This window comes from Zingiber officinale, chromosome 9A (genome assembly GCF_018446385.1).
Source record: "Zingiber officinale cultivar Zhangliang chromosome 9A, Zo_v1.1, whole genome shotgun sequence".
In the NCBI taxonomy this organism is placed as follows: Eukaryota; Viridiplantae; Streptophyta; class Magnoliopsida; order Zingiberales; family Zingiberaceae; genus Zingiber; species Zingiber officinale.
The window spans coordinates 11,729,245-11,745,888 of record NC_056002.1 but is presented as its reverse complement, the minus strand read 5'-3'; the positions used below and the strand labels follow the sequence as shown (position 1 = coordinate 11,745,888).

Genomic DNA, 16,644 nt, shown 5'->3' with positions numbered 1-16,644 from the left:
TTCATTCTACGCCACACACACACAAATCTTTCTTTTTCTTTTAAATAACCTTTTTTTTATTTTCCAAATCTTGACTATTATTATTTTCTTGGTTTTTAATTCCCATTTTGCCCTTATCTTTCCTATTAATTTACTGGGACGACGCGAGAGAGAGAGCCGAGCCACCACCACATCGAGATGCCAGCGGGGCAGATGAACCACAACGGAGTCGTGGCGGCGGCGGTGCCGACGTACCCGCCTCCGGAGTCGGAGGCCGAGGAATCGTGGCTGTGGGCGCAGATTAAGGCGGAGGCCCACCGCGATGCCGAGTCGGAGCCGGCGCTGGCGAGCTTCCTCTACGCCACCGTCCTCTCCCACCCGTCCCTTGCTCGATCTCTCGCCTTCCACCTCGCCAACAAGCTCTGCTCCTCCACGCTCCTCTCCACTCTTCTATACGACCTCTTCCTCCATTCCTTCTCCTCCTCTCCCTCCCTCATCTCCGCCGTCGTCGCCGACCTCCTAGCTGCCCGCCAGCGCGACCCCGCCTGCGCCTCCTTCTCCCACTGCCTCCTCAACTACAAGGGATTCCTCGCCGTCCAGGCCCACCGCGTCTCCCACCTCCTCTGGACCCAGAACCGCCGACCCCTCGCCCTCGCCCTCCAGTCCCGCATCGCCGACGTCTTTGCCGTCGACATCCACCCTGCAGCTCGCATCGGCAAGAGCATCCTCCTCGATCACGCCACCGGCGTCGTCGTTGGCGAGACCGCTGTCATCGGCAACAACGTCTCTATCCTCCATCACGTCACCCTCGGCGGCACCGGCAAAGCTGTGGGAGACCGACACCCCAAGATCGGCGACGGAGTCCTGATCGGCGCCGGCGCCACCATCCTGGGCAACATCCGCATAGGCGAGGGAGCCAAAATTGGGGCCGGGTCCGTCGTGCTTATCGATGTGCCGCCGAGGACCACCGCCGTCGGGAACCCTGCTCGCCTCGTCGGGGGCAAGGACACACCCTCCAGGCACGACGACCTACCAAGTGAATCAATGGATCATACTTCCTTCATCCAGGAGTGGTCGGACTACATCATTTGATATCCATGGTTTTACCCCCTTTCCTTCTTTCTTTCTCAAATTAGCTTCTTATGCTACATGGGCATGATGAATATGAATACTGTGCTTGCTTCCAGCCCTCATCTGCTTTTCCATCTTCTTCTGCTGCTTTCCCTAATGGCCTGTGAGAGCGGCCTTAGTCAGGGTCTGTGCTACGTCAATTATACCTTTATGTTGTATCTTCTGATATGCTTTGCTCTTGTGTTTGCCTTCTCAATTAACATACAGTGACCTCTTTACTGGGAGTATGTTTGAGACCTGAGAGAAAAAATGTGTTTTGTTTTTGTTGCATAGAATGCAGCTATTACATCCATATATCATCTGCATTTCATTTCTTTCCCTCATCATTGTTAGCTAACTTTAATGATTTCAGTAGGTTGGGTGAGATACATTTTTCGAAATTTGATTTTGCTAGTTTAGACTATTCTATTTCCTTTTTGTTCGCTATGATATGATTGTGTAAATCCAGATTGATAAGAGTTGGAAACTCACAATAGAGTTGGAAGTGAGATAGTTATATGGAAGGGAGGCAATAGATAAGAACAAATCATCGAAATAATAGAGACATGTAATTGGTGTATCAAAACATTCCAAAGGTGAAAAAGAGATTGTTGGGTTTGTTTGTTCCTAGTTTTATTCTTCATTGCATTTCTCATCAGATGGTTCTCTTTGAGAATTGTTTTACGTTAATCCTTTTAACCATTACTATCCTGACTTTATGTTCAATCTCAATATGGATAGCAACTGAAACACATGGTACTGATCCTCTTCTATTATCAATTCCATACCAAGCTCTTGTAGTTCCACTGATTAATTCTGACTTGTTTGTTTTAGATATGGGCCTTCATCATTCCATAGCAAATTTTGATTTATTATTATATTTTTGCAACATCTACATATGCCTTTCACTTACCTTATCATACATGAATCCTAAAAAAAGATGGTTGATCATGAACAGGTCTTTTTTTGTTCTAGTTGCAGCTCATTTGACTTATTGTTCTATACACGAACTACTGTTTCTTTGGATGCAGAGGAATTCCTCTGCTTCATTTTTTCCTCCAATTTTTCTACCTTGTTTTTCCTGGTTTTTAAAGCAAAACTTAAAGCCACGTTTTCCTTTCTTCTATACTGCGAAATTATTCCATCTCCTAAGAACACACAGTTCCTTGTTTTGAACTGCTAGCCTGAATTTTTTCGGCGAGAGTTGAAAGTAGAAGTGTGTTTACAATCTTCTTCTCTCATTACTATGGATTCAGTCTATTGGAAGACTTGCTAATATTCTCACATTCTAAACCTATTCTTCATGTTCTGAGATGTATGTGCTTGATGTTTGCCGTAATAGTGATGCCGATAAATTGCCAATGATGATATGTTTGTGCTTTGGCTTTCTTACATTTCGGATAATTGCATCTCTGTTAGTTTTACTTCATTGTTGAAGTAAAACTTCCCTAAAGTGCGAGCAAGCATAATTTTGAATGCATCCATCTAAGATTGCTTCATCCTTTTTATGATTCCTTTATTTTCGATGTTTAGATGGATCCATTTAAGATAGATTGCTCATTCCATTTTGAATGGTGATTCCATTTAGTTAGTTAAGTGTGGTCGACTATCGTAAGCTAGGTGAGCTAGGTCAAGCAAGGTGATTGCATGTAGTCGTCCAAGATGTCGAAACATTGAAGTTGGTGGTAGGGTCGAGTAAGCTCATTGAGTGGAGTAGTTTGAGTGATCGGTGCACAAAAGATCGAATAATAATTATTCGAGAAAATTAGGTAACTTGAGTTGGCAAAGTTTTAGAAATTAATCATGTGAGATTCATGATTTGTTCTTTAAAAATAAAACTAAAAATTATATTTAAATTAACAAAAAAAAAAAAAGAGTGCGTAACCCATCATTATATTTAAACAAACTATATATTTATATAATTATTTAATTACTACAGAGGTAGATTATGCTGATGGTAACCACAATCTCCTCTTAGCACACGATTAACACATTGCTTCTTCATAGAAAGCCACACACAAGCCACAACATTTTTTCTTATTGCTTCATAATACTAATTTCAGAGGCGGCGCAGAAGGTGTTCGATCATATGACGCCGCACTGGCAGTCGACACAAGCACAAGCAGGGCCGCACTGGCACGGCTCGTTCTGCTCGCCGGACGCTGCACCGTCCACCACTCCATTCAAGTAGCTGCCGGACCAAATCAAACACCAGCAAAAAAATTTAGATTTTTCGGCATTAAACATGGCCAAGGATCGTTGTGGATAGAGGATGTGTTGCATATTAAGGGGTTAAGGAGTTAAACGAGACTTCAAGAGAGTTGTTTTGACGTTCAGCTACATCGTTCCACCCTTTGCTCTATTTCGTTCAATAGAATAAATTCAAATAAGTGATACATACCTCTTCTCAGTCTCGACGATATCAACCGTATAGCTAGTTCCCTTCTTCCTGCACGAGCGCAATACATATTATTACTAGTGATATAGTCTTGCAATATAGAGTTAGATAACACCGTTAGTTATTACAAATATTAGGAGATTACTTACACGCACTGGGACTTGTCAGCGCAACTGCAATCGCCGCAGGTCGACATGGTGATCGAGGGATTAGGAGGGGATCGCAAAGAAGAAATTGGGAGGAATTCTTGTGCTTGTTCTTGGGGAAGTGTTTGGTAGGGTGAGGAGCTATTTATAGGGGTGCGATGAAGGAATTGGAGTTTGGAACTCTATCGTGCAATGCACACGCCAATTGAAGAAGGAGACAAAGGAATCCAATGGAAATCGAAAGATCGAGATAAAAGATATGGAGGAAGGAATCGAGTTGCTATTCACCTCTCGCGTCTTTGTCGCGAGCTTTATCCGTTCCAGAGGTAGATCAAAGGCATATTGGACACGATCAACAGTAGGATACTAATTTACACAAACCAATACCACAAACATACTTGTGGTGCAGGCAAGTAAGCACCAGCGCCGGTAGCACCAACGTGCATGTAAAGAAGAAATTTAATTTTGACCGCGTCAGATAATCCACAACAATTGTGCAGGTTAAATCGCCCAGTGTATCTATATATACAAATACCAGTTTATATTAAAATTATGAAAAAAAATAATTTAGATTAAATATAAAATGGTTTTAAAAATATGATGTGGATGGAGATAATATACTAGTAGCTAGAGCTAGAATGAACCAAGTTTGAGTTGTCGAGTGGCTATTGGGCAATTTTAATTTTTTTTCCTTCTTTTATTTTTGTCGATATTTGTCCTGGAATATCTTCAAGTGATTAAATAGCGACTCTGGCACGCCTCTCAATACAAACCGTTGATGGGTATATGATTACAAAGATGAATTCATAAACAACACAACAAAATATGATGATGATCTCTTTTTTTTTTTTTGGGAAAAAGACAAATTTATCTCGATCGAATCTGCAAAACTTTACTTAAAAAAATATTAATATTGATTCTGAGTTCATGTGCTCGATGATCGAATGAGATTTTTTCCCTTCAAAGGTGCTTGCAAACCGACTTTTATTTTTTAAAACATAAATTAAAAATAATTTTGTGAATTTTAAAAATATCCATTATAATTCAATTATTATGAAAAAAATAGACATAAAACAAACTTTGATTTTATATAAAGACCATTGCGATGTAAGGTTGTTCCCCTGATAATTTTGCCTAGAGAGCAATGGTTAGGGATGAGACCAACTACCTAAATAATGAGAATTCAAATACATTATATAAATTTAAAAAATTTATAACATTGGACCGTCAGTTAGAACCTATCTATGCTTACCAATTTATTCTATAACCGATAAAAATTTCTATAAAATCAAGTTGATCACTAAAAAAGGGACAATTGAATGTGGAGATGGAAATGGATGGGCAATGGGCCAAAACACTAACCAAGCAAATACAACACACATTTGTGTGGATAAGCTAATGGGCATTTGAGTGACCAAGCAAAATGGAGTTTTCTTTTTCTCATCAAAATAAACAAATTAAAACAAGAAGGAATCTATCCTTTCCACAACTATTATGAAGATAGGCATAAACTATTTGTTTGACATATGGGTAGCGCTGTTTTGGCTTTCTTTTTCGCTCAAAAAGGATGATGTATACTTGCATTGGAGGTCGGGATTCATTGACACCACCCATACTCAGAAAAAATAGATATCGACTTCACAACAGAAAACACACAAACTTCAACTTAATGCAACATTGACACTAAGAGAAGCTATCCTTGATATACAATGTCACCCAAGTAGTCCTGGTGCAGTCTGAAACCGATGTGACTTTGTATGGCTAGACCTGACAAAACTCTTCTTGACACAAAATAAAAGGAGAGGGAAAGAAAAAAAAAAAGTAGGCATACGTTCTGTTATTCTTAGGAGTAATGAAATGTGAGATATGTAGAACAAAATGTAACTCAAAGGCAATTAGAATAACATGAGTCAAAAGGAAGGGGAAAAAATGGTTCTTGTAGCATCCGATGTAGTGGCACGAGTTAGTAACGGTTAAGCGATATGTCACGCAGTAAATCAAAGAAATGGTTAAGATCCATCTTCTCTTGCCCAGAATAAATGGCGTCGGCACTTTTTCCATCTGAACCTACCGCAGCCATCTCCACAAGCATATGCTTCTTGATTGGTATCTGTATCCTCCTTCGTGTTGGTCCTGGGACGGGTTAGCGGGGGCGCTGGAGGCAAGCGTATTCACCTTTTGCCACAATTGATTGGTATTTGTAATCAGACACAGACATCACCTTTCATCCATTTGGAGTAGCAGAATTTAAGACGAGGTAAGATAGATTACGATCGATAATTGGTACGATCGTATAATCAAGAGAATTCAATGTTTAACGGATCTCAAGAAAGTTTTACTACTTTCAGAATGAAAAACTTACTTCATTGACTGTTTGAGCAGCATAGTCAAGGTCATCTTCATGGAATACGTTGAGCTGTTTCACCACGCTGAAAGTAAGATCCAAAAGCATATTCCCAATGTCACATTTGAAAATCTAGAGCATGTTATATGCTTCTAAATCATCTGTCATACTAAATGTTTTTGTTAGAGCATCACCTTTTTCCAACGATAAGGACTAGATGAACCAAAACCATAAAACTCCAGAGATAGTAGTAATACAATTGGTTGTTCCATAAACAACAGACTCACAAGGTGCAAAATATATCCTTGACCCATGTTTTATGATACTTAAGCTCGATACTCCAAAACAAGAAACAGAGATGCACGCCGTTTACCTTCTTAACATCTTCCTTGTGCAATTCCAGAACATTATATGAAATTGAGAATGCATCACATATAACAACAGACTCTAAGAAACCCATCGCACTCGTTGTTCCCATTACCAACAAGCGCTTATCCTGTGGAATACAACACAGGAAAAACTAGAAGTTATATGTGCATTCAGCATGAAATTTCAATTTAGTAGTTTGTGCATGGAACGAACACAATAGCTTTCAATGCGTCTTTTTTATTTTGGTTTTTGTTCAAAGAATACTTGAACAGTTCTAGGAATTTATTGAAAGAAGAAAACCTTTGGAGGAAGCCGTTTCAATGTCTGTAAAATTAACGTTGAAAAACGTGGTTCAATAGGTACAAACTCAACAGCCTGAAACATGGAAACATTGCAAGCTGTGTCAAGCCACAAGATAACAAGAACAAGGCGAACAGGAGTTCCTTACTGACAAAGAGCCACATTGAATTTTGGCTACAAAGGATGTGGTTCAATTTGTTCAAGTCGAATTACAAGTCAATTGACGAGAAAATTATAGTAGAATAGAAGTTACCTCTCAATATCATCAAGAATTATGATGCTTCGTTGAGATTTGTATGCATCCTCGAAAACCTGTGTTAAGCAATACTTGGTTACACTAATGGGACAAAACACAACTGAAGGACAAGCTTAGGTGACAGGGAAAAATTAGATGGAAGTTCTGAAGATTCTAAATAAAAATCGGATATTACTAAAAGTATGGACAAAAATTAGAGGGATAAATAGTTCAAATATTTTCTCATTTAAAGTTCAATAAATTGAGAACTTTTACTAAAATTGTTCTAGCATCCAACTCACCTTGACAATTTGTGCACATTTGCTTGCTTAACTGAGACCAATCATGGTTTCTGCCGGTATCTAATAATGGGAGGATTTTAATCATTTAACATGATGGCAATAAGGCAATTATTTTTCTTTCATCAATAATAGCAGAACTTACAATCTTGACATATGGGAAATCACTCTCTAAACCAATTGTAGCTGCCATTGCAGTTTTGCCACTGGCATAAAAGAATAAATAGCAGATTGAATCAGCAAAACAGTCAGATTAATCAATTAGAAAGCTGGATGTAAACTTACCTGCCACTTGGACTTTCTAGAAGGCATTTGACAAGTGGGCTACCCAGACCAACTTTCATTTGTTCCACAAGAAGCATGGCTCTCTCTTGGATGTATTTGTGCTTCTCACCACAATTGACAATCCCATTAAGCCTGAGAGCCGTTTGCACATTGAAGATAATGCCAAATTATGCAACATTAATACTTCAAATTAGTGTCTAGAAGATAAGTATGATACACAATTGTCCCATTTTGGAGTTATTAAAAGTGCAAGAAATGCTTCGACAGAAAGGTATGCTCCAATTGGTTTCCAATTTTGTTTATGCAGGAACAAACTGGCAATGGCTTAAGTACCGACAGAAAAAATCATTTTACCAACCTAATGTAAGCATCACCTACTTCCCCAGGACTATCAAAAGATGCACATTAGGGGCTGTTCATTGTCAAAATGACCCTGCTGTATTGCCATTGGTTTTCACATTTTATATTTCATTGAAAATAAATTGTAGATTGGCAATCAAAAACATATCTTATTAACCATAGCAAAGTGATTTTACTTGGAACTTTGCAGATTTTGAAAATAAGGAAAAGCAACAATGAAAATGTTTCACAATCACTGATCCAGAGAACTATATCCTTTACATACACACCTTGGTTAGGAAATATATCTTTAACATAAAAGTAAAGTGGTTAGCACAATTGTGTAACATTCAAAGACATGTAGTTTGCTTATTTGGATGGATGAATAAAAAGAAATAGGAGATAGAATGAAAAGGAACAACAAATGCACCTGAATGACCATTTCTTCATGTGCAAAATGTGTTCCTTTCCCTCCCCCGCAACATTCTCTCTTCCCTACTATTCATCCACCCAGTAAACAAGCAATTAGCTATGTTCCTTAGGTTCACTGCCTTGTTTTCAAATACCTACAAATTCTTCATTAAGAATCTATACTCGAAGAAAAAATAATTCTTCGGATATATTCTCTAAGAACTCTTAAGAGATAATCAGAGCACAAGAGTATGTAGGTCCTGAATATCCTCAAGTAGAATTGCTTTCAAGGATGTGGAATCAGTTTTAACAGAATGCAATGTTGAACTTGAACATACCTGCATCGTTCAAGATTATCCGTTGATGCACCAAAAGCTGGTACAATCTCATGAAGGGCATTCAAAAAATCATCCATAGTGACTTTTATGCTCTCCTCATCCAGGGATTTGGTCAAATCATCCAAGTTTATTTGTTGATTCAAGGCATATGAGACAGCACTTTTAACAACACCTTCCAGTTCATCCCCACTATAATTTTTAGTGCGTGCAGCTGCAATAGTACACAGATACTACATGTAAGGAAATATATAGCTTAGCAAGTCCATCATTTACACCTCCAAATGATCTGAAAATGCATGCCACCAAAAATCAAACTAGACTACTCTCAATGATGAAGAGACCAAGAACTAAAACTGCAATCTTTGAGTATCCAAAACTAAAAAAGCATGAAGAAAAATTTGCCTCCAATTGGAATATAAAGAATCCAATCTGAAGGCAATTGCTAAAAGAACAAAAGTTACAAAAAAATGAAGACGTTGGTCAGCAACAAAATATAGCCTGTGAAGTCTCAAGCTTCCACTGTTTGAACAAGGAGATTTCAAAAACATTGGCAGGTTCTCTTATCCAGTTGTTAGAAAACAGTTCCATTCCTTCAATAAGAAAAATACTCAAACAAGACCACAAGGATGATGACATTCTCTAACAAATATCACATTTAAGGCAGCAACAACTGAACTCCAAAAGAAGAAACAAGGAACACATAGAATTGTCATCTTTGTCCAACTATTTAGGCAAAAAAAGATGCTACTGTGCTGCAAAGTTTTCTAGAAGCACCCAGAGCTAAGTATGTTGAGAATGCAAACCTTTTAAGAGGTATTGAAAAGATTTAGTATGGGTTTATGGGTCTTCATATAATCAGGCAGATTTTATATGGTCAGATATGTCTAAGAATGTTCGAAGAAGCAATATGCACTAGGTATTGACCAGTTTAGTAGCATAAACCAAATAACACCTGAAAAGAATAAGCACATATCGAGCTCTTGAAGGCTTACATCAGCAGCAAGGAAAGAATTTTCTTTCATTTTATTAGCATGTATCTGAAGAATTTGTAAACGGCCATTCTCATCAGGGAGGTTGATTTCAACATGAACCTCTAATCGCCCAGGTCTAGGAGAAAGATTACATCATATAATAAATATAAAATCGAACAATCAATGTAAAATACTCTGAGCATAAGTGGCAGAATTAAGTAGAGTCAATAAAACAAGTAATTACAATTTAAGAAATGGACCTTAGTAGAGCTTCATCCAATAAATTCTTCCGATTGGTCATTCCAATAAGCAATACATTGTTTAAAGACTCAACGCCATCTATCTAGAATGCGAATACATTTGGTTAGTATTCAGTCCTGGGCTGCAAGGAAAACATGTAAGATTAAAAGAATCACCTTTGTAAGAAGCTGGTTGACAATGCCATCATGAACTCCAGTACCATCCCTAGTAGAACCTCTTGACTGCAATTATAATTTGGGAAATATTAGCAACAATATCTACTATGAGAAGAACCTAATTGGGAAAATTTTCACATATATGAAAGGTTATCATCTGATTCAACCACAATTATGTGATATGTTCTCTTGGAAACTTAGAACAAGGAATCCGGTTAAGTCCACCCCATTGAAGCAAGGAGAAGTACAAAGAACCAAAACTTGTTTTAAATCTTTAGACCGACCAAATCAAGGATAGAGGAGCATGGGAAGATGTGGGGTCAATTGACTCCACGAGTATTTAACAACTTAACAGTTTGCCCCTAGAAGGAAATAAAAAATATATTTTGACTTCATATATATAATTATATATACATAATTGATGCCATGTATTAACGGACCAATAAAAACTTTAGAACTTATTATATATTTTCCATAGTGCAATATTGAACCAATAAAAAATATTCTGGTTCCAACACCATTGACTAAATAAATGGCATTCCATTAATCATCAGATCCAGCTGGCAACAAAAACGTAATAACAATCAGTAAAATACTAGTCTAAATCACAGGAAAAATCAGACAGAAGTGCATGGAACAGATCTTATCTTCTATTACCACCATGAACTAAATTTCAGAATGCTGGAGAAATACAAGAATTAAAATAATCTATACTCACCTAAGAATCTAATGCCAATAAGTTAGAAATGGATGTAAGAATTGCAAAGAAAAAGAAAAAAATCATAAAAATTTCAAGAAATTAAACAGTAGAATCAAACAGTATATCTGTATATGTGATAAATTCAGGCAAAATACTTCAAAGATGACTAGGAAAATAATGTGTGGAAGCATTTGTAGCCTATGAAGCCAAAATTTGCTTATGCCAGATGTCATGCTTGAAAAATGATCATAAAATATATTTTTTTTCCTTTTTTTTTCTAAAAAAACAACTATAAGAGTGTACCTTACAAATAGCATCAATTTCATCAAATATGATAACACGTAAGTCGCTTGCATCACCTGGAAACAACCAAATATATGAATGTTTAAAAGATACAAAACAAGATCATGTAGCATAGAAATAAGCAAAATTTGCTACCTTTAGTCCTCTGGTCATTCTCAGCATCAGCAAACAAATCTCTAACATTTTCCTCTGTTTCTCCAACATATTTGCTCAGGACTTCTGGACCATTGACGATCTAAAGTTCAAAGAAAAATAGTCTCTCTTAAGTAGCATGCATCAATCAGACTAGCTATTATCTTTCTCAGATGGGTAGGTAAACAAGGGAAACATGTTGAACAACAAAGCCAAACTTTTGGCTCCATTCCATTCAATAGTTTCCCTATCTGACGAGCCATAAGTGTTTTGCCAGTACCCGGGATCTGCATATCATAACAGTAAGGAAGGAATTCCAGATTCATGATTTTTTTTCACGACTAATTCAAGAGCTTAATTAATAGTAAAATTGAAATTACTTATTAACAACATTGACAGGAAAAACTCGAGAGGCAAATGCTCATCAAAAAAGTTCTACAAATTCAGTATTTAGTCCTCCTATTCCCAGCTTCTCAAGGTCAAACTCCTTGTGACGGAATATTTGACTGCTAGCAGCTTCACGTTGATTAATGATCTATGTAAAAACACAAATCATCAAATACTCAAATTTTGACCAATTTTGATCTTAGTTAAGACTTAAGAGTAAAAAAAGTAACTGCTAATTCCTCTAAAAGAATTACTAAAAAAATCTTTGAAGGTGTGAGAAACTGAACCTTAATGCCAGACTTTGGAGAAGCTTCTAACACAAAATAGGTCTCAGTAGATATTATTCCTCTGTCTAAACCTTTGGTATCAACTTGGCCTTCTAGAAGAGCTTGATTAGCTGTAAAAATATAATTTGTTCCACAAAATTCAAATGATACCTTTTGCCCAGTTGTCATAACCTGTACAACAAAGTTGTTAATAGCTCCTAGTTAAAAATACATAAACCAAACAAGAAAACCTGAGGCATAAAGAGAAAGGAACAGATATTTAATAACCAAAAGCAAAAAGCCTAATATTTATTGGGATGTTTTTCTCTGCAAGTTGCATTAAAAGGCTTGAAATTGGTCGCTCAAATCAGGCAACTTTATTTGGGATAATGGAGCTCTGCTAGTAGGCACCACATCCCACATTTTCAAGGAAAAAAAGAGGATATGTTGAATTATGATATCTATAATATCAGTAGTTTCATAAGTAAATTGCAGTAACACTTCATGAGATCAACAACTTTAGCAAGTGGCATCACCATGAACTTATAAAGCATCTGCTAAGTGAAACAACTGTTGGGGAGATTCAAAAAGTAAAACTAGAAATCCCATTCAATCTAGATAATCCATGTGAAGAAAGTTCATCTAGTAAATTCGGTCACTAAAGCTACCTAGCAAGCGTTGACCAATTAAGGCTTACAACTTACAAGAATAGCTCAAGGTATATTATTGGGGCAAATATCTACACATTTCTAGAAGAGAAGTAAAAGAAACTGGAAAGAAAAAAAGATTTCAGTAAAAAATTACCAATTTTGACTAGCCTCTTGTATTAAGTAAATTTCAAATACGAAATGAGAGATTCCTTTTTCAGAGTAATATGACATTCACTAAAGCTGACCCATTAGACTGCTACCCAAAGTTGAAATTTTCTTGAATACAACGTTCTAACTTCTAATGGCTTTTTCTTAGAATAAAATTTGTTACAGATTCCGCCAGAAGATATCAAACATACAAACAAAAGAAAGATATTGGGTACTAAATAGACAAAGAGAATTATTACAATATAGTCAAATACAGACACACTATATTGTAACAAGTATGTTCAGACCAATTCTAAGAAGATCCAGCTGTGCCTGATCTGTACAAGACTCAAATCAACATTGGGCAATGGGTAGGTTAAGAAAGTGTGACTTGAACAACATTTTTCAGACTTAATACAGCAGTAGTCTAGCATTTGCATTATAGAGTACTAAAAAAATGACAGGTCATGCAACAAGAGCATTTACATAGCCCCCAAAGTAAGATGACTCAGGTCATACATAGTTCCCAAAGTAAATTGACTCAGGTCATGAAACTAATACCCTGCATCCTTTTACCCTAGGCAAGAAAAAACAATTTATTGAATTAACAAAAAGAATTAGCCAAGATGAAAGATTGAATATAGAAGAATGTTTCACATACCTGATAGTGTTCATCATGTAATCAAAACTACTAGTGAGAAAATATAGCATAACATCTAAAATTGAACTTGGTAGCATTCAAAACCATCAGTAAGTCCTTCGATTTCACATAAAAATTCCTAAATATTGGTATTAACATATCCCATTATGTTTCTGAACAGATAATTATCTTAAAAAGTTGAGAAGACACAATCAATATGAAGAACGATTTAATTTAATTTATAGAAACTGGAAACAAATTTACATAAGACAATCATTTTGTCGAATCAATTAACTTAATATTCTGCAATGGGAAAACTTTATTGTCATCTAAATAAAATGAATAAATTGGTCAAAATTCAGTAATTTGTGCAAAAAATAATAATCATAAAAAAGATCCCTTAGGATTATTTCTAGTAAAATAGGTGAATTCCAGAGGCTGGTGAGATATTCTACCTGGTTAATGAACTTTTTATGAAGTTGTTGTGCAAGAATTGCAGCATCCAACTACAACATGAAAATATATATGTATAAAAATTAAAAAATAAGTAGTCAAACAAGAAGTATAATTAAGACCATAATAAATGGGAATCATACTTGCTCAGTTCTATTAGTTTTTCCTTTAACAAAATCCAGATCAACTCTAAGCAATACCAGATCAAACTTATCCGGAGGAATAAATCTGAAAAACATATAGGCGATTAAGACGGCATAGTAGCAGAACAATCAATGAAACTTTCCAGAAAATATTGGGAGATAAGATCAAGAGTGCGTACTTGCTAACTGAGACTTGATCACCAGAGGAAACTCTTGTATGTCGACGTTGGATTGCATTGAGAGCTACATGATTGCTAGGAATGTTCTGATGAGCAGTATTTCTACGTTAAGGCTATTACAAAGTGATCTTTTTCCTCTCGTGAAATACAAGAGTATACCAACCAAAGAAATGTAATTAGAGAAATTCAACGTTGTTCAGAAAGAACTAAATTGAATTAATTAGAGACAACACTGTCGAACGGAAAATCCAGCGATGAAAGATGCAATGAGAAGTAAATGGAAGGATATCGTAGGGTTAGAACGACGGAATCGCCAACGACGACGAAGACATCCTTCGATCCAGGTGAGGCGAACCTGTTCAGATCCGTCGGGGCGCAATATGCGAAATTGGTCAATGCGAGATCTTGGCTCGGGGTGTTCACCACGGTCAGAAGGTCTGTCGCCGCAAAGGAGCCGAATCCGAACCTTCCGGCCATAGGAGATCCAAAGGTGAGCTGGTTTGTTCGAGGCATAACTTCATGAGGCTAGAGAGCAATCGCCTCACGGCTCAGGATCCATTTTTTTTAATTATACAAAAAAAAATAATAATAATAATAATAATGAGTGATATGGACCCTAAATGATCGTTAAATCTATTCTGTTCCAAGGTACACAATGACACACGACTCTTCTTTGCACTCAATTTCTTCTCCCGTGTTGTTTTTCTTTGCACGTGATTTCTTCTCCGACTCTCTTTCTACCAAGGTGCGGATCCACGGAACAAAAGGTAATCATAATCTTCTTCTTCGATCATCTTTTTCATCTTGCAAAACATGGCACTGATTATAACCTAATCGTGCAACAAGAATCATTTGTGTGACCTAATTGCGTTGATTCTCGCAGTGGTTATCTCACTCAACGCGAACTGACGGTTGGCCTTTGCTCACGTGACCTAATTGCGTAGCACAGGACTGTCGCACACTACCTCAGTCGCTTGTGCGAGCTGCGACCTAATTACATGGTGATTACTACTTGTCGCCTTGCTACTACCTGCAGCCACCACATTGGTATCAGTGTTACAGAATACACTATGGACTATTAATATTATCAATTGAGAAAAAAAGAGTTCAACGAGTAATGTTTATCTAATTATTTTAAATATGTACTATATTTATTTTTAGTTTATTTATATATTTAGTATATATGTTATTTGTAAATTCAACTTTTTTACTATTTATCGTAGCAAAAAAGTCATTTTTTAATATGCGCTTCAGGCACCGTCAAACACAAGTACGACTCTAATTCGAGGGACACGAAGGAGAGGGAGAAACACGGAGATGGGAGATGCCTTCGTTCGGAACCGAAACGAAGAAATGAGCATGAATTGCTTTTCACTCAATATTACATATCAAATAAAAATAATTTTTTAAATAATTAAAATATTTTTAAAAAATCAAATTTATATATATATATATATGAGCATGAATTGCTTTTCACTCAATATTACATATCAAATAATTTTTTTAAAAATATAATTAAAATATTTAAAAAAATCAAATTTACATGTAATATATATATATATATATATATATATATATATATATATATATATATATATATATATATATATATATATATATATATATATATATATATATAATTTTAATTTAATATCATACGTAATGTTAAAAGACTAAAATTTTAAAAAAATATTTTTTAACATTTTTATCCAAGATATTTATAGAAGTTTCGCTTTTAGCAGAACTATAACTCTGGATTTTTATTTGATTAATGAGAAAAATTCTCAATAATACACTGTATTCGAGTCTCGAATTCTATATCACTGATACATTTATGAAAATTATTAATAAAACTTAAAATTATTTTCAATGTAAAAGAGGTACTTTCATTTTAGACTTCACTTAAATTAACCGACACTCTAAATATATAAACTCAACTTCAGATTTATTATTCCAATATCATTACCACATCAAAAGTAAAAAATTCATAATTTTTATAAACCTCCTCATAATTTTTATAAACTTAAAAAATAACTTTATATTATGTCTCATCACATCATTATCTACCTTTTCTATTTACTATTTTTATTTATAATATTCATTTATACATAATCATAAATATATATTTATAATATACACTAGTGTGATCGTGCACACGCGTTGCGTGTGTAATATAATAATATATAAATTATTTGGGTCTTTGAAAATCCGAATTGTTTGGATTTTCTATTGTCACCCTTATAAACCAATAATTAATTATTTGGTAAGATTCGTCAGATTGCAATAGTGACGCTAGAGAATCCCAGCAACAAACAACTATAAAAAATTATTTTAAATAGAAGAGATTCTTAAGAAAATAAAATATAAATTAATTTTATTAAAAAAAACTTAAGATTAATTTTGAGAAATTATAATTCTTAGAGTATCCACAGTGGGAGCTCTGAAAGAGCTCATACTGTGAGCTGGCAGCAGGGAAAAACCTCCCTCCCATAGTGGAGGGAAGTTTTTCCCTTTAATCGAAGAAGCGGCTCCGTGGTTACGGAGTCGCTTCTTCGACTTTTTATTTTTTATTTTTATATTATTTTTTTTAATAATCGTAAAAAAAAAATAAAAATAGAACAACGACTAAAACATTAGTCGTTGTATCTCGTTGAACAACGACTAATTTTTAACCGTTGTTCAACCGTTATAATTTAATTTTTTA

The 16,644-nt window shown here is 35.7% G+C and overlaps 1 protein-coding gene, 1 long non-coding RNA gene and 1 pseudogene across 2 annotated transcripts; 1 reads left to right on the top strand and 2 right to left on the bottom strand.

The window, feature by feature from the left end:
• Window positions 1–124: 124 nt before the first annotated feature.
• Window positions 125–1,433, top strand: LOC122020959 (probable serine acetyltransferase 1). Its single transcript, XM_042579020.1, has one exon. The coding sequence runs from the start codon at window positions 178–180 to the stop codon at window positions 1,069–1,071; it is 894 nt and encodes a 297-aa protein (XP_042434954.1). The 5' UTR covers window positions 125–177; the 3' UTR covers window positions 1,072–1,433.
• A 1,547-nt stretch (window positions 1,434–2,980) lies between these two features.
• On the bottom strand, window positions 2,981–4,139 carry LOC122021592. The gene is made up of 3 exons (XR_006122580.1): window positions 3,637–4,139; window positions 3,491–3,538; window positions 2,981–3,280 (listed from the first exon to the last, which is right to left on the bottom strand). It is a non-coding gene; the product is annotated as an uncharacterized LOC122021592 (long non-coding RNA).
• A 1,303-nt stretch (window positions 4,140–5,442) lies between these two features.
• Window positions 5,443–14,489, bottom strand: LOC122019968 (annotated as a pseudogene).
• Between the last annotated feature and the right edge of the window lie 2,155 nt (window positions 14,490–16,644).